Below are 22214 nucleotides of genomic sequence, written 5' to 3'. Positions count from 1 at the left end.
CGTAAACCTTCTCTCTTGGGTGAAAACTAATGATGGTGACATTTTAAATATTAAAAACTTCTTAAAGGTGTTATGTTGGATGGACTTGTGCTGATGTTATCATTATTGGATTCAACGATAATAGTGATGACTAGATCTGGATAGATAACTATTCTCTGATATTATCTTATGTTTTAGATTGAAGCTAATTGCTAGTGATGATGAAAGTGAAATTCGATTAACTTAGAATTGACCGTTGATTTCATAGATATGTTTTACTCATTTTGAAGAATAAAAGACAGGTGGATTACTCCACCGTAGTTTCACCGCAAAACACAGGAGCAGATGAAACGAAGAGAAGAGAGGAGAGCGAGTGGTTAAGGTGTGGGCTGGAATGGAAGGCTCAACCAGCAGCCCAAAATTAAATATCCTGCCCAGCCACGAGCCCGCCACGCGCTCCCTCGCCCTCTCCCCATCTCCGCCCTCCACGTGTCGCCCATCCGTCGCCTCCACGCGCCTATATCAATCCCTTTCTATCTTTCCCCCCTCCACCACCGCACAATCACCCCGCTCTCCGGAAACGCCACACGCCCCCCTCCATTTGACTCGCCGTCGTCATGCTTCCTAGGGTTGCCGCCTCCTCTCCGCCCGCCGCCGTGCCGCCCCCCCAGATCGCCGGCGCGCCCGCTTTTGTCAGCCTTCCTGTGCCGCGTGTTGCTGGAGCCGCGCCGGTGTGCAGGGCGGCGGGAAAGGGGAAGGAGGTGCTCAGCGGCGTGCTGTTCCAGCCGTTCGAGGAGCTCAAGGGGGAGCTCGCCCTCGTCCCGCAGGCCAAGGACCTGTCTCTTGCTAGGCAAAAGTTCGTCGACGAGTGCGAGGCCGCCATCAACGAGCAGATCAAGTCTGTCCTCCTCACTCTGCCTTTGTTTTCCATTTTTTTATAGAAAATTTGTCTCTGCCCCTCGTTCATTTTCTGGTTCCAGCAAGTGGTTTGAAATCGTAAATGGATGGATTTTCATCCCATGATTATGATTTCTCATTCCCGGTTGCGCCTTTTTCTGCTGAATAGAATAGTGCAGATTTTCCCAAACATTTCCCTTCTATTTAAGGACCAACGGATTACAAGGTTTTATCCGCCACAAATTATGTAAATCAGAGATAAGACGCTGTGCCTAGCTAAATTTAGAATACATTCACCCGTTCTAATTAAGAGTATATCCCGAATTGGAATAAAATCCTAAAGGATTCATCTTTTTGCAGTGTGGAGTACAATGCGTCGTACGCGTACCACTCCCTCTTCGCCTACTTCGACCGTGACAACGTTGCTCTCAAGGGCTTCGCCAAGTAAGCCACCACCAGCCTCCTTTACCCATCAGCAACTAAGCACTGTGTGGGATAATTATCACTTATGATGTCCTCGAATTTTGCTCCTTCAGATTCTTCAAGGAATCCAGCGATGAGGAGAGGGAGCACGCTGAGAAGCTCATGAAGTACCAGGTAACATACTTATATATTATTAACTCTTCTGCGCCCACCTCAATCGGCACACCGGCAAACATTTTTGTTCTAGCACTATTATCATATACCCATGAGCCTAATGCTGCGGTGCTCTTTTCTTGTCAGAACATGCGTGGAGGAAGGGTGAGGCTCCAGTCCATTGTCACGCCCTTAACAGAGTTCGACCATCCTGAGAAAGGCGATGCATTGTATGGTGAGTTGCTTTCTGATTGTGCTATATGTGTTTTTCATATCATGGTATGTGTTCTGTACTTCTGTTACATGGGTGCCATATATGCAAAGCTTATTTGTCTTTGAGTAGTGCCTGATTATTATGTATGTCAAAATTATGTGGTGGGATCCTTAAGAACAAGGGAACTTTCCTGTTGAATGAGTTAATTTGACATCAAGATTCAACAGGGACAATCTCATTTGCCATCAAATATCTCTTTTCAAAAAGTTTTCCTGTTGAATCCTTATGTCAAACTAGTTGAATGCTCGTGCTTTCATATGGACATATGGTAAAATAAAATGTATTATAATACTGCCTAAAATAAATAAAAATATATTTTCTGTGAAATGTGTTACCCGCCGTTTTTCTATGGGGAATCTTCACCTTAATCTGATTTCATATGTGGCTGTCCATATAAATTTGATTGTTTCTAATATTAAGAAGTTCAAGGGCTAATTTGCACACTGCCACCACCACCATTGTTGTTTGTTGCTGTTTATATACTTATACCTGTAGGAACTTAGTGTATCCTATGTTTTAACCTCTGGCTCACCTGTGATTTCAGCTATGGAGTTGGCTTTGGCGCTTGAGAAGCTGGTCAACGAGAAGTTGCACAACCTGCACAGTGTAAGCTGTTCTTTTATGCAGTGATGCTGAACATGGATTTAATATGTTTTTTGACAAGTATATATGTTATAATTCTTAACCCTATGTTACAAAACAAAAATATGGTGAAAGTTCTAAATGTGTTGCTGTAAATCAACAGGTAGCAACAAGGTGCAATGATCCCCAGCTAACTGACTTTGTTGAGAGTGAATTCCTTGAGGAGCAGGTAAAACCCTCTGCCTACTTGAATGTTGAACCCTCTCTTCAGATGCTAAATTGTTCAATTGTTATGCTTTAGTATATTATAGTTTGGTGAAAATATGTCTCTTGCTCTGAAAGGTTGAAGCCATCAAGAAGATCTCTGAGTACGTTGCCCAGCTCAGAAGAGTGGGACAGGGGCATGGTTAGTGTGTTTATCAGAAAATACTTGATTTGATGTAGCATCATTCTGTTGAGTGTTGACCCGTGGTTTCACTCATGAATTGTTGCTGGCTACGTTACTTGTGTTGCAGGGGTGTGGCACTTTGATCAGAAGCTGCTTGAGGAGGAGGCTTGAATTGAGGAGACGGTGAAATTAGTAGGTTTCTTCCATCCATGGGGTCATGCGGGTAAAAGGAAGAAAATAAGTTGGAAGTCGTCGTCTGTGTATTCGCCAAATTAAGTTCGCAGTAGCATTGAAGTGAATGAATCGACAATAGGTCATTCACTTCCCCTTGTGTTAGGTTATTAGTAGAGCTTGAGAATCATGTATGTGTCGCGCGTCCTACCAAAAAGGAAAATACATGTTGATGCTGTACTGGAGGGGCACATTACTACATTTACATGTTTGTTGGTTGAGAGATTTTGTTGGCAGCCAATAAGACAGAACAATACAATAATCCCTTCTGTTCTGTGGTGATACTTGATGTTTCGTCTTGCTTGAGCGATGCCTCTGTTTTATGTTTGACTTTTTCGCTTGTAACCTTTGATTATTCGTCTTATATAAAAATTTAGTTTGATCATTCGTCTTATTTAAAATTCCAGTACAAATATAAAGTTTCATGTTTGACTTTTTCACTCGTAACGTTTGATCATCTGTCTTGTCTTATTTAAAAATTTAGTATAAATATAAAAATAACAAGTCGTTCTTAAAGTTTTTTATTTGATGATAAAGTAAGTCACAATAGTATCGCCAAATACTATTGCAATTATCCTTTGTCAGGGGGCATATGCAGAATTGTTCCTCTCTTCTCACTCAGAGCAAGTTCAATAGTATTGCCAAATGCTGGATTCAATTTATCTATAGTCAATTTAACAGCCAATTCATACAATAGTTATATACAAAACATTAGTACATGGTCTCATATGTCAGAGTCCGTGTACAGCTGGCTACAAATTAGTAGCCCTAGCAGCCCACCTCTCTTCCCTTTTATCTCTTTAAAATATGCTTAGAGCTAGCTTATAGTCTGCTATTGTACGTGCTCTCATAAGCCATTTTACATGCGGGGCCCTGTTCCAGATAAATTGCCACCTACCGGTACATGTGATGACTATCATTAGTCGAACATTTGCTTGTCTTAGCTTGTCTTAGACGTTTGTCACATTGGACTTATGCTGCAACCAGTAGATGATATATAATGTCCAACTCGTTGTTAGGGTCTAGTTTGTAATTTATCAAAAAAAACTAGTTTTGTTAATTTTTAATAAAATAATATATAGATAAATAGATTTGGCTTTTCTATCTGCATCGCGGATATGAGCCTATGAATTAGGGCAGCTCCAAAGCATTAGAGAAAGCTCTAACGTGTGTTCTAAGGAGATATATAAAGAAAGAAAAGAGAAAATATATGAGATATATGCTATACATTGGAGAAATAACATTGGGCTAAATTTTCTAAGCACCCATTGCTCATTTAGGCAATGGGCACTTAGATTAAAAAACATTTTAGCTAAATATTTAATGTTGTATGGTGAGGAAATATGAGAAAGATGATATCTTTTTATCTCAAAGTCTCACCTTAATTTAAGCTATATAAATGTAAACATTAGAACACACTTAACCAAACTAACCAAACTACCATGAAACTGGCATATTATGACATGTATAAAAAAGATACGGTAAGCATTTCCTTATTGGGCGTAGATGGATGGAATCAGATGCCAGATGATGACCGGCACGTCAAGGAAAGCACTCACTCTATGCGGCTGGGCTGGGTCCCACTTACTGCCATCGTCTTCCTCCCTTCCTTGCTTGCTCACAAAAGAGAAAAGAGAAAGAAGAGAAGAGAAAGAGAAGAAGAAGAAGAAGAAGTATTTACAGTTTAGCCCTCCCCTCCAAGAAAACCCTAGCTAGCTATCGGAACTCGGAAGAGAAGCGAAGAGGAGGAGCAGGTAGAGTCTCCGAATCCTCCTCCTCTCCCCACCCCCTTCTTCTCCGTCTCACGCACACCCGCTTGCTCGCTGTAGAGGTCTCGACCTGGATCTGACGCGCCACCTCTCGCCGCCGGCTGCCTTCAGCCTTCTCCTCCTTCTTGGCCTCCTCGGCGGCGCCCTACACTATATGCTTACCCGCAAGCGGGAGGAGCTCGCCGACGACGTCGACGACTTGCAGAAGAAGACCCGCGCCGACGCCAAGGACAACCACGACATGACCACCGGGAGAACCCCCGAGATCGATGAGGACCTCCACAGCCGCCAGCTCGCCGTCTATGGCCGCGAGACCATGAAGCGCCTCTTCGCTTCCAACGTCCTCGTCTCTGGCCTCAACGGACTCGGCGCCGAGATCGGTATGCCCGACTCCACAACCCCACATCTCATTATTTCTTTCTTTCTTTCTTTCCGTAAAAATCCACCTTATTTACTGCTATACATTTTCTGTAGTGATTTGCAAAGTGGCCAACATGTAGTGAATTGCATGATATTTTCTGTCCCCCTAGACCACTCGATCTTATTCACTATAGATAACTATCAATATCACTTCGTAAACAAGTACCGCTACTGATTATTGCTAAATGTTACTCCGTATCTTAATGTGTGTGAAGGTCTCATATGCTGGGTTACTGCCCCATTTCTGCTAGTTCTATATCAGATCAATTATCAACCAAATTGATGCTCTTGGCCCTGTGGGATTGTTCTGTCCATTCTTTAGACCAACTCTGAACTTTCCCCTCGTGTGCTGGGGGTTTCTTACCTCTTTATCCCCTTTAGGTGATTCATTCGTAAAGCAAAGCTGTGTTAGGTCTGGCCAATCTCCTAAGCTATGTCCTATGCCACAAGCTAAAATGCTTTAGACTCACTATGTAATGTTTAGCTGCTTAGCAAGTAGTGTCTACCTTGTGAATTAGAAGAGTTCTAATTGAGGATTCTAATTACTTAATAGTTCATTTCTTTGGATTTTCCTGTTTCCCACTTTCAGATGCAGTCGATTTACTTAATGCCAATTTATTCCTGCAGCAAAGAACCTTGTCCTTGCGGGAGTCAAGTCCGTAACCTTGCATGATGATGATAAAGTGGATCTATGGGACTTATCAAGCAACTTCTTCCTATCAGAAAAGGATGTTGGTCAAAACCGGGCTCAAGCCTGTATTCAGAAGCTACAAGAGCTCAATAATGCTGTTATTATCTCTACTATAACTGGTGATTTGACTAAAGAGCAACTTTCTAATTTTCAGGTATGTGAGGATGCAGTTGATCTGCGTTCTCCTTCCTTGCCATTTGTTTGCTCTGCTTCTGTATCTTTCATTTTGAGTAGTTGTTTTGCTCCATGTGAGCTGCAAGTTGTGACAACAGGCTGTGCATCTTGTTATTTGGTCTAGTCTAGAATTTTTCTGCTATTCTTTATAGAAAGTTTGCAATCAAAGTATTTAGTTTCAAATTTCTTGATGTGTAGGATGAACTATACATATCTACCGCTACTAGTTTCCCCACATACATCTTCTGCCTGATATTTGCAATGCAATTAATGTTGCTTGCTACCATTAGGCCCTTAGCCCTCAGGATGCTGTAGTATTATTATTGTCTTCTTCCTTTAATTGTTTGATTTTTGGCAAAGGAACACCTCTTACTGTCTTATGCTCATTGTTGAACTCTGAATTTAATATTCACAAGAACACATACAAGTTGAACTTAGTGATCTGGCCTTATTAGTTAGTGCTATCCTTATACCCGTTTACACAATCCATAGAGCTTCATTAAATTTGTGCTAACTACTGATAAGAAAAATTAAGGTAAAGCTGCAGAACAGTCTCGCAGCATTTCAGTAAAGCTTGGAGACAATCATGATTTGTGGCATGTAGCTCCTAAAAAGTGCATTTTGTGCAAAAGTTTTCTATAGAAGTTCCTCATCTGGTATTGTTGGAGCAAACTTTCAACTTTGCAGTAGTTAAATCATTCCTTTATATGCTCAAATAGCTATCCCAAAAATCAGATAATCCTGCAATCCTTCAATCTCAGCCATCTCAAACACCACTGTAATCCTTCATACTATCATGGCATGCAAAAAAGCTTGTTTGTTCAGGGTAATATTTCAGAGCTGTCTTCCTGTTTGGAGCAGATGGCCGTGTCTTGCATATTTTCATGCAATCCTTCTTTCTATTGCATATTTTTCTTATTCTTACGATGATCATTTTGATGTGCATATACAGGCTGTGGTCTTTACTGAAATCAGCTTAGAGAAAGCAGTTGAGTTTGACAGTTACTGCCACAACCATCAGCCACCAATTGCTTTCATTAAGTCAGAAATTCGTGGCCTTTTTGGCAGTGTCTTCTGTGACTTTGGTCCTGAGTTCACTGTATTGGATGTTGATGGAGAGGAGCCACATACAGGAATAGTAGCATCGATCAGCAATGACAACCCTGCGCTTGTTTCCTGTGTTGATGATGAGCGTCTGGAGTTCCAGGATGGTGATTTAGTTGTGTTCTCAGAAGTCCATGGAATGACTGAACTAAATGATGGGAAACCAAGAAAGATTAAGAATGCTAGGCCATATTCTTTTACTCTAGAAGAAGACACTAGCTCATATGGGACATATGTTAGAGGTGGTATCGTTACTCAGGTCAAGCCACCAAAGGTTCTTAAATTCAAACCTTTGAAAGAGGCCATTAAGGAACCAGGGGAGTTTCTCATGAGCGATTTCTCCAAGTTAGACCGTCCACCACTTTTGCATTTGGCTTTTCAAGCTTTGGATAAGTTTAAGAGTGACCTGAAACGATTCCCTATTGCTGGGTCCACTGATGATGCACAAAAGCTGATAGATTTTGCTGTTAGCATTAATGAGACTCTGGGTGATAGCAAACTTGAAGAGCTTGACAAAAAGCTTCTGCACCATTTTGCAAGTGGTTCCAGGGCTGTTCTGAACCCTATGGCTGCAATGTTTGGTGGCATTGTAGGTCAGGAAGTTGTGAAAGCATGCTCAGGGAAATTCCATCCGCTTTACCAAGTTAGAATCTGACACCTTCTTGATAACAACATGATTCTTTTTTTAAACTCTTGAGTCAATCTAAAAAAATTAATGTATTTTCTTGGTTTTGCAGTTCTTCTATTTTGATTCTGTTGAATCTCTCCCTGTTGAACCGTTGGAGCCGGGCGAGTTGAAGCCAGAGAATACTAGATACGATGCACAAATCAGTGTTTTTGGATCTAAGCTTCAAAGGAAGCTTGAGCAGGCGAAAATATTTATGGTTGGTTCTGGGGCACTTGGATGTGAATTCTTGAAGAACCTTGCACTGATGGGCATTTCTTGCAGTGAGAATGGAAAGCTGACTGTGACAGATGATGATGTTATTGAAAAGAGCAACCTCAGTCGCCAGTTTCTCTTCCGTGACTGGAACATTGGGCAGCCTAAGTCCACAGTTGCTGCTACTGCTGCTATGGCAATCAATCCTAAGCTTCATGTTGAGGTCCTTCAGAACAGAGCAAGTCCTGAGACTGAAAACGTATTCAATGATGCCTTTTGGGAGGGCCTGGATGCTGTTGTCAATGCCCTGGACAATGTGACTGCAAGAATGTACATTGATTCCCGATGTGTATATTTCCAGAAGGCGCTTCTGGAATCTGGGACTCTAGGTGCTAAATGTAACACACAGATGGTCATTCCTCACCTAACAGAGAACTATGGGGCATCCAGAGATCCACCTGAAAAGCAGGCGCCAATGTGTACCGTACATTCATTTCCTCATAATATTGATCATTGCCTAACCTGGGCTAGGTCTGAGTTTGAGGGTTTACTTGAGAAGACCCCCACTGAAGTAAATGCTTTCCTGTCAAATCCTAGCGGATATGCAACTGCAGCAAGAACTGCTGGTGATGCACAAGCTAGGGATCAGCTTGAGCGTGTTATTGAATGCCTCGAGAGAGAGAAGTGTGAGACGTTTCAAGATTGCATTACCTGGGCACGTCTTAAGTAAGCTTACACCTCTCTCTTGCACACCTATAGGTTAATTGTCATAAGCTGTGTACACCTGCTTGCTTTTCATTATTGCAGTGTGCAAGAATCTTCCACAATTTGAAACTTGCACCTAAAGCTATGACATTTGATTGTTGTGTGCATTTTGCAGAACTATATATAAACAGTAATCTAATGTTTCTATTGATGGTGCATCATAGGTTTGAGGATTATTTCTCCAACCGTGTGAAGCAACTGACATTCACCTTCCCTGAAGATGCAATGACCAGCTCTGGTGCTCCTTTCTGGTCTGCTCCAAAGCGGTTCCCACGACCGCTGGAATTCTCGACGTCTGATCCAAGTCAGCTTAACTTTATTGTGGCTGCTGCAATTTTAAGGGCAGAGACATTTGGAATACCAATACCTGACTGGACCAAAAGCCCAGCGAAGTTGGCTGAAGCTGTTGACAAGGTGATTGTTCCTGATTTCGAACCAAAACAGGGGGTTAAGATAGTTACAGATGAGAAGGCTACTAGCCTATCCTCTGCATCTGTTGATGATGCCGCTGTCATTGAGGAACTTGTTGCAAAGTTAGAAGCAATTTCCAAGACACTGCCCCCAGGATTCCACATGAAACCAATACAGTTTGAGAAGGTCAGTACATCATATCAATCTGCTCCTGAACTTTGATTTGTTTCCCTGGAAAGGTTCATCTGTGCTTATATTGCCCTGTAGCTTTTACGCTAAATTTGTGAATTTTTTAGCTTTTCCTTGAGAGTGCCCAACCATCCATCTCTAGGATGAGCAAAATTATGATCCTAGAGTTCCACAGATCCTAGAGCTGGTCTATAAGCAGCTTTTTATGTATGTGCAGGATGATGACACCAATTACCATATGGACGTGATAGCTGGTTTTGCTAACATGCGGGCAAGGAACTACAGCATTCCTGAAGTGGACAAGCTGAAGGCCAAGTTTATAGCTGGCAGGATCATTCCTGCCATAGCCACCTCAACTGCGATGGCTACCGGACTTGTCTGCTTGGAACTGTACAAAGTACTCGCTGGTGGGCACAAGGTTGAAGACTACAGGAACACATTTGCAAACCTTGCCATCCCCCTATTCTCCATGGCTGAGCCGGTCCCACCCAAGACCATCAAGCACCAGGACATGGCCTGGACTGTCTGGGACCGCTGGACCATAACTGGCAACATCACGCTGAGGGAGCTCCTGGACTGGCTCAAGGAGAAGGGCCTCAATGCGTACAGCATATCCTGCGGCACCTCGCTGCTGTACAACTCCATGTTCCCAAGGCACAAGGAGCGGCTGGACAAGAAGGTGGTGGATGTGGCGAGGGAGGTGGCCAAGGTGGAGGTGCCCCTGTACCGTCGCCATCTCGACGTTGTGGTGGCCTGTGAGGACGACGATGACAATGACGTTGACATCCCACTGGTATCAATTTACTTCCGGTGAACCCCGTTGACCTGTGTTTGGTCGTATCAGAGAAACAATGTATAAGTTGGTTGCACCTGTGCCTGTAAACCAAGTGGGGTTTAAGCCACATTACTGATTTTCTTTGCTACCTTCTTCATAGAGCTCCTTGAGATGAAGCTTGATACGACACCGTATTGATAATTGATGCATGAGCCTACCATGTCATGTTTGCGATGGAACAACCAAGTGTCTGTTTTGTTCAGTCGCATCTTGTGCACTTCTCGATGGGCATCATGGCACCACCTAAATTTACTTGTTAAATGCTGTGACCACCTGAGTTTTTTTTTTCCTTTTGATGATAAATCATAGGAATCTCACATAGGAAAGACTAGTTGGGTGGTGATATTCATCCATTCTCTCTAAAAATCATCAATATACACAAAACTGGAGCACATGCTTAGAACGTGCAATCAATATGAGAATGCACGGCGTAGGCACGTTATGACCTAAAAGTACCACATGGGTTCATTGTCCTCTGAACGTGACATTGTCCAACATCAACTTGATTCTCTGCACTGTATTGCACTGCCTGTTGAGAAAATTCGTTAGATGCAACTACTCCAATATACACTAAATTCGTTAGATGCAACTGCTTCTCCAATATACACTACGTATCTCAATCTCCTCTTCATGACCCCTACAGAGTACTGCAACCTGACCAATATTCATGGGGGTATATAAATAGGGAACAACAGCAAGAGAAGGATCTATATGTAAATAACAAAAATTTATGACCAGTATTCCATGGGGTATATAAATAGGGAACAGCAGCAAGAGAAGGACCTAGATGTAAATATCAAAAAAATTTTGTGGGAGTGTTGCGAGAATCGAACTCGCGACCTCTCGCACCCGAAGCGAGAATCATACCACTAGACCAAACACCCTGTTACGACTTACAGTTTTATCATCCCATTCTTAACAATCTTCTCAAATTAAATGGCAGAGAAAAGGAGTCCAGTTCCATCCATCATATGCTAGTTCAGAAATAATTTCAGGCTTTGTTTTGAGCGAAATAGTGATTACGGAACAAATGCAGAAATATATATACTCCACTGCTGTATCGATTATCATGGCCTGCCTTGCATGATTGAAGCCAGCACAGCAGCCTACCCTGCGGGCATGGGATCATGAAAGGTACACATACCAACTTAATCTAGTTTTCCTATGGACACCAAGCTTGGTCTTCTATGTTTTTTTTCCAAAATATTGGATGGTACAAGATGAAATCTTGCTTTACAAACACAAGTGGAAATTGTAATCGAACGAGCGAGTAGGTAATTGCTAGTACCAACAGAGAATAGAGAACTAAAGAAATTAACATGTTTGCTACGTATGTTACTTTTTTTTTTTATTTTCATGTCATTATCCTTTAGTTCTGTCTCACGGATAATTTTGATCAATAAGGAAGGTAGCATAGCATATATCTGTTTGGTATGCGTTCAAGCGGTCACCGTCTCGATGTGTTGTGAAGATTTCTTTGTGCTTTCGTCAGTTGACTTGCTCTCAGTGATGATCGACTCATGCCAATAGAAGCACAACAAGTAGCTTTATCACTAAACACAATAAGATGGTTAATCTGCCTCAGTCACATCGAAGGTAGATGCCATGTCAATTCTCTGCTTTGGTTTAAACTCTGTAAGGTGTGGAGCGTCTGCAATTTGTGAAGCTCTTATCTACTTCTCTCTCTCTTTTGTATCAATGAATATAACATATGTGGCAGGCTTGACCTACTCGAAAGCCCTGTGCAAATGTTGAGAAATGTTCCAAGTGTGAAAGCGTCCACAATCTTTTGACGTGAGAATTGTTCCACATAAGAAAGTAGGAAGTTGGATGACATATGTTTCAGAAAAGAAAAAAAATACTTTGAATTGGTGAATTCTCGAAGAGTTGGACTTCCCCATCTTTTCGCTTATACTTATGTTTATAAGTTAAAATTTGAATTTGTAACCTTAAATTTAGAGTTGGTTTTATGATTTTTTTCACTGGAGCTTATTTTTCAGTCTTGATTTTTAGATCGCTAGGAATACATATATAAATTTTTTTATTCACAAATTATTTTTTATTTATAAATATATTGTTTGACTTTTTTTTTATGAAACACACAATCAGAAGTGTTTGCCTAGGGTGATTGTTTGGGTGTTTCATAAAAAAAAGCCAAACGACATATGTGCAAATGAAAAAATAATTTATAAAAAAATTTTATAAGTATTTCTAATAATCTAAAAGTCAAGATTTGCAACCTTAAATTTGGAGTTGGTTTTAGGATTTTTTTTCCACCGAAGCTTATTTTTTAGTCCTAATTTTTAGATCGCTAGGAATACGTATATAAATTTTTTTAATTCACAAATTATTTTTCGTTTATAACTATGCCGTTCGGCGCTTCTTTTTTTTATGAAACACCCAACCAAACATCATATTTGCAAATAAAAAATAATTTATAAAAAATTTATATAAGTATTTCTAGCAATCTAAAAGTCAAGGCTTGAAAAATAAGCTTCGATGAAAAAAACTAAATTAAATTTAAAATTTAAAATTTAAATTTTAGATTATAAGTCTAAGCAGAAAAAAAAGATGGGAATTAGTATGAGTCTATGACATATGTATGGCCAAGATAGGAGAACACTGCCAAGTTGCCAAGCGAGTAGATAAGGTACGAACTGCCGGATAATTAAACCTATTCCCACATAAACGCATGCAAGTAAACCATTAACAAAGTAGAACAAATGGTTAAGTACCCAACTCTTTTTTTTGTTAGGAAAAAAGGTTAAGTATCCAACTCAAAGGTTTATTTTCAGCACAGAGCACACCACAGCCTTTAAAACAAAACAAAACCAAAATCTGCCACATCTATCTGCACACCATACTGGTATTTGACATGCAGGGGTGCAGTACAGAGAGAAAGACATATTCCTTGTTGGCTCTCCTCCTCTCTGGAAGCTCAAGACTTTGTGTGCTCCTCTAGGCTACCTTCTCTTCTCTCTTTCCAACTGCATACCGGCCAAGAGAAAAATCGAGGACAATGCCAAAGTGCAACTTACTACTCCTGTTATTGTAGTGTGGATTCCTCTCTTCACAGGTACCAATCCTTTGGCTTTTCTTTCTTGTCGATTCCCTTTGTAACGTAACTACCTGTGCCTCTCCTGTACATTTTTTGTCCTTACAAAACAGATTTATGACAGTGCCCGGTTCTTTGCTTGCTCAGTTAATTGCTGGACTCTTTGCAAGCTCCTGCTTTGCTCTATTGTTTCACTTATCCATTTCTTTTTGTTCTTAATATCAAGCATTACAGCTTTGAGTGGAGAAACAGAACAGCGACAGAGAGAAGATGCTTCTTTACTCAGTGATACCTTTCTTTAGGTGCTATGGAATCACTTGTGCTTTTACAATCCAAAAGAAGATTTAAGCTTTCTGGCGTATAGCCCCACCACCACACTTGACAGGTAAAATTTTGAATCCTTCCCCTCCTTACAGTGTTCATTTGTAATCACCGTGCTGTTCTTACTTACTCTTAACAATCTGCAGAAGAAACAAGAGGTTCGAGCTCTGCCAAAAAAATCGACATTGTGGCAAATGGAGGCATGGGCTATTAGAGTGCTCTACTTCGTATTGTTCTCCTTTGTTGTTTCTGCGAGATTTGGGTCATCTGCTCCCTACAGTGAAGAAGGTGAGATGTTCTTTTGATTGCTGAAGATTGAATTGAAAGGGACCTTATAGAAATGGTGGCTTCAAGTGGATTTGAATTGAGTTTGTGCTTCAGGGAGAACTCTTCTGAGACACAGAGAGAGAGAGAGAATCAAACCGGCTGATTCATTGTCAATCTGGGGAGAAAGAAAGGTGATTGGCAGAGTGCTCACCTTGTAAGTTATGCTTTAGCCCAATCATTTTGATGGAGCTTTAGTCTTTCTGATGTGCTATGTAATCTGAAGCGCTATGATGATATTTTCAGATTACTCAAAGAGAACATGTTCTCCAGTGTAGCTGACAATAGGGGAGGTTTTGGACCTTGCCGAAAATGCTTAGCAAAGTGAGGGTTCTTTGTGCCTATCAAATGTTTAAAACAGTTATAAGTTACTCCCTAGACTATTTCACCAAGCACTTAACACCTCGAATTATTTTTCAGCTTACTTGTCTCCTTATAACATTTCCCTTTTTCTGTTTCTATTTTAAACAAGTCGTTTTTAAGTCACAATTTCTGCAATGATGATGGCATTATACCTTATATCCATTAATTAAATCTCCTAGGTTTGTTTTTCTGAGATGTAGGCTATCAATTGACCGTGCATATAACATTAATTTTTCATGATAAAACCCATAGAATGTTTTACTAATATAGGAGTAACAGAGAAGGCAACATGGGAATATAGAATATGTAGTTTAATTTGCATATGTGTTAATTATTTGCAAATCGATTTTCCAAGCACCATTTTTTTTCGTAACACAATCTATTCAATTTTTGTGTAGAACTGTTCACAATGCCAGACAACTTCTGCAATCAAGGGAACTGATTTCTAATAAAACCCAAACACACTCCCAAAAGCAGTTGCCTCTCCCAGTTCAATCACCGGCACCAAAACTGCAACCTCGTTGGCTTATCTACGCATTGCCCATTGCTGGAGTCCTTTTCGTTGCAGCAGTAGCTACTGCCATATATCTACTCTTCTCCCGTAGAAAGAAGGACAACACTGTCATGCCATGGTCCACAGGGTTGAGTGGACAGCTAAAGAAGGCATTTGTAACAGGTCTGTCTGTTTGTTCCTGCCATCATCTTACCTTAATTCATGGTTAAATGCACTTAACATTTTCTATAGACATTTGTTTTCTGCAATTGTAAAACTACAGAAGCCAAATCCATGCATCAAGCCACAGTGCCTGGTGCATTTTACTGATTTTCAGGCAGTGTAATTTACCTTTTTGTGTGCAGGTGTGCCTTCTCTAGAGAGGACAGAGCTGGAGGCAGCATGTGAGGGTTTCATCAATGTGATCGGCACTTTACCTGAATGCACATTGTACAAGGGTACTCTGTCAAGTGGGGTTGAAATAGCTGTTCTTTCCACTTCAGTTAACTCTGCGCAACTATGGTCTGCTCAATCTGAAGAGCAATTCAGGAACAAGGTACTCATATGTTGTACTTAATGAGCAAAGCATACAGCTCCATGCTACTCCCTCTCAATGGAGAAATCTTTCAGATCTCGGTGTTGTCCAAAGTGAACCACAAGAACTTCATGAACCTGCTTGGTTACTGCGCATGCGAGGAGCCATTCACCAGGATGATGGTGTTTGAGTATGCTTCGTGTGGCTCCCTCTTTGAGCATCTTCACAGTAAGGCTCCTATATAGTTCTTGAACCTCCAAATGCTGTTGATTCATCTTATCTTCTGCCAAAAAAAAAATAATCTTGATTAATCTGAAGAACAAACAGACTGCAATATATATAATGTATTGTAGCTAGTGACTGGCAACTAATGTAGTATCAAATTGGTTTTGCAGTCAGAGAAGCAGAACATTTGGACTGGAAAACAAGGGTACGAATCATCACGGGAGTAGCCTACTGCTTGGAGCACATGATCCAGCTAGATCCTCCTCCTCCTCTCCCAACAAGCCTGAGCTCCTCATCCATCTACCTCACCGAGGATTACGCAGCCAAGATCGCCGACATCGAATTCTGGAAGGATGGCAGCAAGCAGGATGCAGCAGCAGCATCGCGAGAGATTAGTCAAGAAAGCGTGATCGTGTACAAGTTCGGGATACTGGTGCTGGAGGTGATCTCCGGGCGGCGGCCGATCTCGGAAGACGACCGGCTGCTGGTGCTGTGGGCGTCGAGCTACCTGGACGGCAAGAGGCCGCTCAGCGCAATGGCTGACAGGACGCTGGTGAGGTCGTCGTCCGCGGCGCCGGAGGAAGACGTAGCGGCGCTGTGCGAGGTGGTGCGGCGGTGCGTGAGGCCGGAGGCGGGGAAGAGAGCGATAAGCATGGGCGAGGTGGCGAGGATGGTGAGAGGAGTGGGCGGGTTGTCGGCGGAGCAGGCCGCCCCGCGGGAGAATCCCCTGTGGTGGGCCCAGCTCGAGATCGCCTCGGCCTCCTCCGAAACCGCTTGAAATTCCTCAAATCCTATGAAATTTCAGTGTTTTCTTTTGTCTTCTTTCTTGTATCATGGTAGGCATTCAGTCATAGCATGCAACAAGTTTTCGTCTTTTCTTTTTCTCTCTGCAGAGATGAATGTGCAGGTTTGTAAAGGTGAAAAAAGAAAATAAATTATCATAAAATTCATAAAACTACGTATACATTAACCAAATTATCATAAAACTAGGTTATATAGCGAAACTATTAAAGATATTCAGCTTGAGAGTTTCACAATTATCTTTTTTAAGTTATAAGAGTAGTTGCTTTGATACAATGATTTAAATTTGTAGTTTCGTAAAAAAAGTGATGTTAAATACGTACTACCTCTATATTGAAATATATTTATTTTTTTAGTTTTTGGATACTCTTGGTCTTATTTGAAATATTTTTTACGATTAATATTTTTATTGTTACTATATGACAAAACATGAATAATAATTTATGCGTGACTATTTTTTTTAGTTTTTTACTAAATTTTCAAATAAGACGAATGGTCCAACTTTGAACATAAAAATCGAAAAATAAAGTTATTATAGGATAGAGGTAGTAGCTTTGTAATAGTCTAACTAAACTATGGTGGTTTTGTAAATTTCAGGGAATGTTTAGTTGACATACTCAATTTATCTAAGGTTATCATAATATTTTAGCTAACTTGCCTAAGTTTTGACTAATAAAATAGAGCCACACTTTAGCTAAAATAAGACAAGTTTGCCCACTTTATTGTGTCATTGACACGTGATTCCTATATATTGAAAATAAAATTTTGTCACAAGTCTAGCACAAAACAAACGTACATCTGACTTGTCAAATTTAGCTAACTTGAGGTGTGGTAAGCTTAGGCAAGTTGTGGTATCAACCAAACAACCATAAAGGTCTTATGTGCACCTAAAGGTCCATACAACTTACCAATATTAGTGTCGTGTCAGTGAAGTTTTTTAGGTAAACAATGACGTAACGTAAATATAAATATTTCACATTATGCATATTAAATGTGGCACTTTGTTTCCTTCAAATGCATCAAGGCAAGGAATCAGATCCTCTATCATTGCATGCTAACGTCAGGAAAGAAAAAGTGCGGTGACATGCTGAGAATCATAACCATTTGGTTCGAGATAAATAACTATGGATCATTTTTCTATGATGATTTATTGTATTACAAAGTAGTAAATTTATCATTGTTTTGTATGCAGTGATTCACTAGAGTGTTCTGTAGTGCACATTTGCTACCGTGCCATGTTATTTTCTCGCTATGTTTTCCTGTGTTATTCTACCATTGTTTTTAGATGTAAGATGATCTGAATTTCTTATCTATTGCCTCGGTCCTATTTGAATGACTCTCCTATAAAAAAACCATTTGTATCTCCGCAGTTTTGTCCATATTATGGCAAGCGTTTGTATTGTTTTCTAAAAAAAAAAGTTGAAATTCTCTAATTGCAAACGTCGTTGGGGACATGGTTGAGTGAATGGAGCAGTTCCTCTTCCATCCCACTTGGATTGCTCCTTCCTTCCTTCCGATCCATTCCAATGGCAACTACCACACCCTCTTCTTCTGCTTCCGTCCCGCAACACTACCACCACGACGACGATGACGAATTCGAAGACGAACACGATGACGACGACGACGACGACTTCGATGACGACCAAGAAACCTCCCCGTCCCCGTCCGACGGCGCCGACGAGGCTCGCCTCCAGTCTGTCCTGCGGCGCCTCACAGCGGATGAGGTCCGGATCCGGGTGCACGATGTGGAGATCCGGGGTTGCAGCCGCACGCGCCGCGCCGCAGTGGAGGCGGCGGTGGGCTCCGACCTGGCGCGTGCCGCCACCGTCAGAGACCTCGTGCGCGCTGCAGCCGCGGCCGGCGATCGGATCCGTCGCCTCGGCGCCTTCGACACTGTATCCATCATCCTCGACGCAGCTCCGCCGGGGCTCCCGGGTGGCGCAGCCGTTGTCGTCCTTGTTGACGTCGCCGAGGCCCGGGGCCGCGCTGCCGGCGAACTCGGCATCTTCGCCAACAGCGGGGTATGCGCATCCTACTAAAAATGTCTCCTTTTTTTCTTTTACAAAATCGAACATCCTTTTATGATCCATGTTATGATTACTTACTTAGCTTGAGTTACTAATAAAGATGAGACTACACGATATTGCTTGCAGTTAGGAACTTGAGTCTAACCTAGCTAATTTTAACCAAGAGGAGTGTCATGGAAAACAAGGCAATGCTGTAAATGATTTTGATTTCAGCAGACAAGAGGGGCTGATTTCTTATGCTTGTACCAGGACTTTGATGATGGAGATCAGCAGGAAAATTTATGACTGAATGCGATTTGTTCTGATAGAATTCAATGTTTCAATGTTGCTTTTAGGTGGTTGTAGTTGCTTCAATTGCACTGATTCGGTTTCTTGGGTAGAAAACAACTAGCCCTCCGCACTCTACCTGTTTTTTCTACTGTATAGTTATTTTCCTTATTTTTCCTCCTTTCTATCAGTATTTCTTCAACAGATATTTAAGTATTTTCTCCCCTAGTTGTCCCCCCTTTGCCAAAGTTATGTTTTTGTTAACCTATCCAACATCCATGGAATAATATGAGCGAAAATCCAGCAAAGATTTTTCTCCATTCTTTACTACTTAACTCTGCATTTGTGCATTCTGTGCAGTTGGGCAACGAAAGTTCATAACTATGAATCAGTTTCATAACCTACATTGGTGGGAAAATAGGATGCATTGATGGCTAATATTTTCTGCATTATTACAATTGCTTTTCAAATCTCCTTGTGTCATCTATATATTTCCTTTTGAATCTATCACAGGCTAGATCATGCTCAGTTCAAGGTTCAGTGAAGTTGAAGAACCTATTTGGATATTGTGAGACGTGGGATGCATCAGGTGATCTTGGCTTAGATCAGACACTGGACCTAAGTACTGGAGTGGCAATACCAAGAATCGGAGCAATACCTACTCCACTGGTAGCTCGAATGTCACTTCTCTCTGAGGACTGGTTGAAGTCATCACTCAAAGAACACATGATGGGTGTTTCTGTTGGTTTGCTCTCCACCATGAACCATAACCTCTCTTACAATCTGTCATGGCGTACTATTACTGGCCGGGCACTGATGTCATCCAATTCCATAAGTAGGCAGTTAGGGCATAGCCTTCTATCCTCTATTAAGTACACATACAAGTCTGACCAGAGAGATTCAAGCATACGACCGACACGTGGATATGCTTTTTTGTTTTCTTCTCAAGTTGGAGGCCTTGCACCAGATAGCAAAAATGTGCGTTACATTAGACAGGTATATTGGACAACTTTACCTTTCTGATCCATAATTGCCACTTCCTGGAAAGGGGAAATCACATGGTCAATTTGCATGGGATGCATCCTGTGCTCCGTAGTTTTTTTCCTGCTAAAAGCAGTTTATTTTTCTTACGTGATATAAATCATGTTGTTAGGATACCAAAAACTTTCGGAGCTAGTTAAATTCTCTGGTCAAGAATTCTGAATTTTTTACAGCATTGCCCTTTCTTTCCAGCCTCTGCTACTTCAGATTTCAGAAACCAGCAACTTTGCCTTTAAATGACATGACTTGATCCTTCTCTGTTCTGTAATATCTAATATGATAGATATTAGAATTTTTTTTATGAAATAGCTGGTCTGCTTCAAGCCTAAACTACTAACTAGCTGAAATAATGTTGGCCATTTCTCACTGGCATTACTCATTCCTGCATATTGTATCAGGAACTTGATCTTCGAGTGGCTTTACCATTGGGTGTGTTGAATGGCGCCCTTAATGCTGGAGTGGCTGCAGGGGTGATCCACCCATTGGAAAGGGGATCGATGGGCTCTATATCCCCACTTCCAGAGCAGTTCTACTTGGGTGGCACTAGGTCTCTTATGTGCCGCTTGGGTGGACCATCATCACTATTAGGCTTCAAGAAAAGAGGGCTGGGGACTGACTTGCGAACCAGTGATCCCAAGAATTCTGAAAATCTTCCTTCCATTTCTCCTGAGCTAGGTACACTTGGGGGTGACATAGCGGTCACAGCCTTTGCTGATCTGTCATTTGATATACCTCTGAAGCCGCTCAGGGAGCTGGGAATCCATGGCCATGCATTTGTCTCAGCTGGAAATCTTGCCAGACTAGCTGAGCCTGATCTCAGGAAATTTCCTCTTGCTAATTTCCTTCAAACATTCAGGAGTTCTGCAGGATTTGGTGTAGTTATGCCAACCAGATTATTTCGCGTAGAGGTTTGTATTTGACATCCCTCTGAAGTAACTGATGAAATTAAATTATTTTTTTTTTCTTACTGAATGAATGATTTCCCCTCTTGCTCAGGTGAATTACTGCCACATCCTAAAACAGTTTGATCATGACATGGGGAAGGCGGGGATACAGTTTAACTTTTCTTCACCCTAATTTCAATCTGCCACAAGATGTGATGTTTAACTTTTCCCTCTTGCTCAGCTGTATTTACACTCCCGTTATGATCCTTAGTTCTGTTTTTTTTCTTCCTCCACAATTATCTCTCTCCAGAAAAAGAGGCTCCCATAAACCGTGGGTGATGAATTGGACTATGACGTGATGTTGACACCTGTAAAGTCTCAAATCAAATTGGAAATGGAAGTCATGAGGAGCATTAGTTTGCAATGCTTTAAGTGACATTCACATGATAGTTCTGTTCAAGTATGGTCAATATAAAAGACTGCTCAAGAGACCATATGGTGTTCTGCATTGTTGGAATTCTGTTAAATAAAGTAAAAGTAACAACTGGTCTAATGTGAGTCCGAACAATGCAAGATTTTACACTGCAATTTCCTCGAAGATACATCATACAGTGCACCCTGCGAATATATAACAGGAACTTGTTGATCATTTTCATCTATTCTGGAACAATTCTATGCCCTCAGCGTGGCAACAAAATTGCTTATCTCAGACACAAGAATATATGTGCAGGCATAAAAAGTATCATAGGCTATACTGAATTTGATTCAGTAAATAATGTCGTGACCTCGTCGATCAGGCAGTTGGGGAGCTTCAATTGGAGACATTCTGAATTCTAGGAGGATGGTGACATGTCTAATCCTAGTCAGGTGCTGAAGGGTGAGGAGCAGCAGCGTTTTTCTGCAGGTGCAGGTGAGGCAACCAGCCACTTTGTTTGACAAACCACCCAATTCAGTTATTCGGCTATTCAACAGGTTGGTGAACTTGCCGGACTCATCTGACAAATGTCTCTGCTCCTTTCTTTTTCTTGTCTAGATTTCTCCTGTGCATGCAGCATTGGAACAACTGAACAGAGTTTATTTCCTCACCCCCTTCCTGCTTGTAATCGCTCTAAATCTTGAGCTGACGATCGATTGCGGCACTCAGCAAAATCAGCTAGGTGGAAATTAGTTGGTGCAGTCATAGTACAAATTCAGAAATTAGTTGGCGCAGTCACTGTATATAAGCTCATGCTAGTACTGTTTCTGTTAGTCAACAAGGCCTAGCTACTTCGTAGTACGACTCCAGCTGCTGATTTCTTATTGCTGTATCATACAGTGAAATGCTATTTATTATGGCAATTATACTTTACAGTTTTCCTATCTTTTGGTTTCCGTGCCGCTTAGCATTCATGTTCTCTGATCAGAAAAGTGTTAGCGATGTTGTCTAGTCAAGAAAGTTAATTAGTCTTACCTCCCAAATGGTGGTTAGTTAATCTCTGAGATGGAATGATGATGAAAAAGGAAGGTGTTTAATGTAGATCGAAAAAGCTAGCTAGCAGCTCTCCTTTTCTTTGAAACCAAACGTACCAGCAGCTGGAAGAACTTGCATTGTACCTGTTAGAAATAATAATGAGAAAAGAGCAAATAATATGCATTGCTACAGTACTGATCCATGGCCTCTCCATCTATCTATTCTGTAATCACACCAGCTGATCTTCATATATTAATTTTGAA

General features: G+C 41.3%; 4 protein-coding genes and 1 non-coding gene across 6 annotated transcripts; 4 read left to right on the top strand and 1 right to left on the bottom strand.

Moving 5' to 3' along the window:
- The first annotated feature begins 530 nt into the window (after nt 1-530).
- LOC102716631 (ferritin-1, chloroplastic-like) lies at nt 531-3211 on the top strand. Its single transcript, XM_006662589.2, has 8 exons — nt 531-877; nt 1237-1320; nt 1413-1473; nt 1600-1687; nt 2271-2332; nt 2472-2537; nt 2651-2714; nt 2824-3211. Exons 1-8 carry the CDS (start codon nt 597-599, stop codon nt 2865-2867), a joined length of 750 nt encoding a protein of 249 aa, XP_006662652.1. The 5' UTR covers nt 531-596; the 3' UTR covers nt 2868-3211.
- Nucleotides 3212-4533: 1322 nt separating this feature from the next.
- LOC102716353 (ubiquitin-activating enzyme E1 2) lies at nt 4534-10347 on the top strand. Its single transcript, XM_006662588.3, has 7 exons — nt 4534-4681; nt 4757-5076; nt 5744-5961; nt 6934-7728; nt 7823-8691; nt 8895-9327; nt 9548-10347. The coding sequence occupies exons 2-7, from the start codon at nt 4851-4853 to the stop codon at nt 10142-10144; spliced, it is 3138 nt and encodes a 1045-aa protein (XP_006662651.2). The 5' UTR covers nt 4534-4681; nt 4757-4850; the 3' UTR covers nt 10145-10347.
- Nucleotides 10348-10977: 630 nt separating this feature from the next.
- TRNAP-CGG lies at nt 10978-11049 on the bottom strand. The gene has a single exon. It is a non-coding gene; the product is annotated as a tRNA-Pro (tRNA).
- Nucleotides 11050-12996: 1947 nt separating this feature from the next.
- On the top strand, nt 12997-16501 carry LOC102715889 (protein MALE DISCOVERER 2-like). Of its 2 annotated transcripts, none has more exons than XM_006662587.3 (9): nt 12997-13241; nt 13455-13605; nt 13688-13829; nt 13923-14022; nt 14112-14189; nt 14627-14904; nt 15087-15277; nt 15352-15484; nt 15652-16501. In XM_006662587.3, the coding sequence occupies exons 3-9, from the start codon at nt 13736-13738 to the stop codon at nt 16257-16259; spliced, it is 1482 nt and encodes a 493-aa protein (XP_006662650.1). In that variant the 5' UTR covers nt 12997-13241; nt 13455-13605; nt 13688-13735; the 3' UTR covers nt 16260-16501. The 2 variants fall into 2 exon arrangements, with proteins under 2 accessions (XP_006662650.1, XP_006662649.1); XM_006662586.3 differs by having other exon boundaries at nt 13447-13605.
- Nucleotides 16502-17664: 1163 nt separating this feature from the next.
- On the top strand, nt 17665-21860 carry LOC102715615 (SAM50-like protein SPAC17C9.06). Its single transcript, XM_006662585.3, has 5 exons — nt 17665-18303; nt 19090-19572; nt 20016-20525; nt 20614-21411; nt 21535-21860. The coding sequence occupies exons 1-4, from the start codon at nt 17809-17811 to the stop codon at nt 20692-20694; spliced, it is 1569 nt and encodes a 522-aa protein (XP_006662648.2). The 5' UTR covers nt 17665-17808; the 3' UTR covers nt 20695-21411; nt 21535-21860.
- Nucleotides 21861-22214: the final 354 nt, after the last annotated feature.

The sequence above is a fragment of the Oryza brachyantha genome, chromosome 11 (genome assembly GCF_000231095.2).
Source record: "Oryza brachyantha chromosome 11, ObraRS2, whole genome shotgun sequence".
Taxonomy (NCBI): Eukaryota; Viridiplantae; Streptophyta; class Magnoliopsida; order Poales; family Poaceae; genus Oryza; species Oryza brachyantha.
This window is presented reverse-complemented; position numbering and strand designations above follow the sequence as displayed.

Coding starts and splice junctions, on each gene's coding strand:
- LOC102715615 (XM_006662585.3), top strand. CDS start 17,809: ATGGCAACTACCACACCCTCTTCTTCTGCTTCCGTCCCGCAACACTAC. Junction 18,304..19,089: donor GCATCTTCGCCAACAGCGGG/GTATGCGCATCC, acceptor AATCTATCACAG/GCTAGATCATGCTCAGTTCA. Junction 19,573..20,015: donor ATGTGCGTTACATTAGACAG/GTATATTGGACA, acceptor ATATTGTATCAG/GAACTTGATCTTCGAGTGGC.
- LOC102716353 (XM_006662588.3), top strand. CDS start 4,851: ATGCTTACCCGCAAGCGGGAGGAGCTCGCCGACGACGTCGACGACTTG. Junction 5,077..5,743: donor CGGACTCGGCGCCGAGATCG/GTATGCCCGACT, acceptor TTATTCCTGCAG/CAAAGAACCTTGTCCTTGCG. Junction 9,328..9,547: donor AACCAATACAGTTTGAGAAG/GTCAGTACATCA, acceptor ATGTATGTGCAG/GATGATGACACCAATTACCA.
- LOC102715889 (XM_006662587.3), top strand. CDS start 13,736: ATGGAGGCATGGGCTATTAGAGTGCTCTACTTCGTATTGTTCTCCTTT. Junction 13,830..13,922: donor TGCTCCCTACAGTGAAGAAG/GTGAGATGTTCT, acceptor TTTGTGCTTCAG/GGAGAACTCTTCTGAGACAC. Junction 14,905..15,086: donor AAAGAAGGCATTTGTAACAG/GTCTGTCTGTTT, acceptor TTTTGTGTGCAG/GTGTGCCTTCTCTAGAGAGG.
- LOC102716631 (XM_006662589.2), top strand. CDS start 597: ATGCTTCCTAGGGTTGCCGCCTCCTCTCCGCCCGCCGCCGTGCCGCCC. Junction 1,474..1,599: donor AGAAGCTCATGAAGTACCAG/GTAACATACTTA, acceptor TTTTCTTGTCAG/AACATGCGTGGAGGAAGGGT. Junction 2,333..2,471: donor AGTTGCACAACCTGCACAGT/GTAAGCTGTTCT, acceptor GTAAATCAACAG/GTAGCAACAAGGTGCAATGA.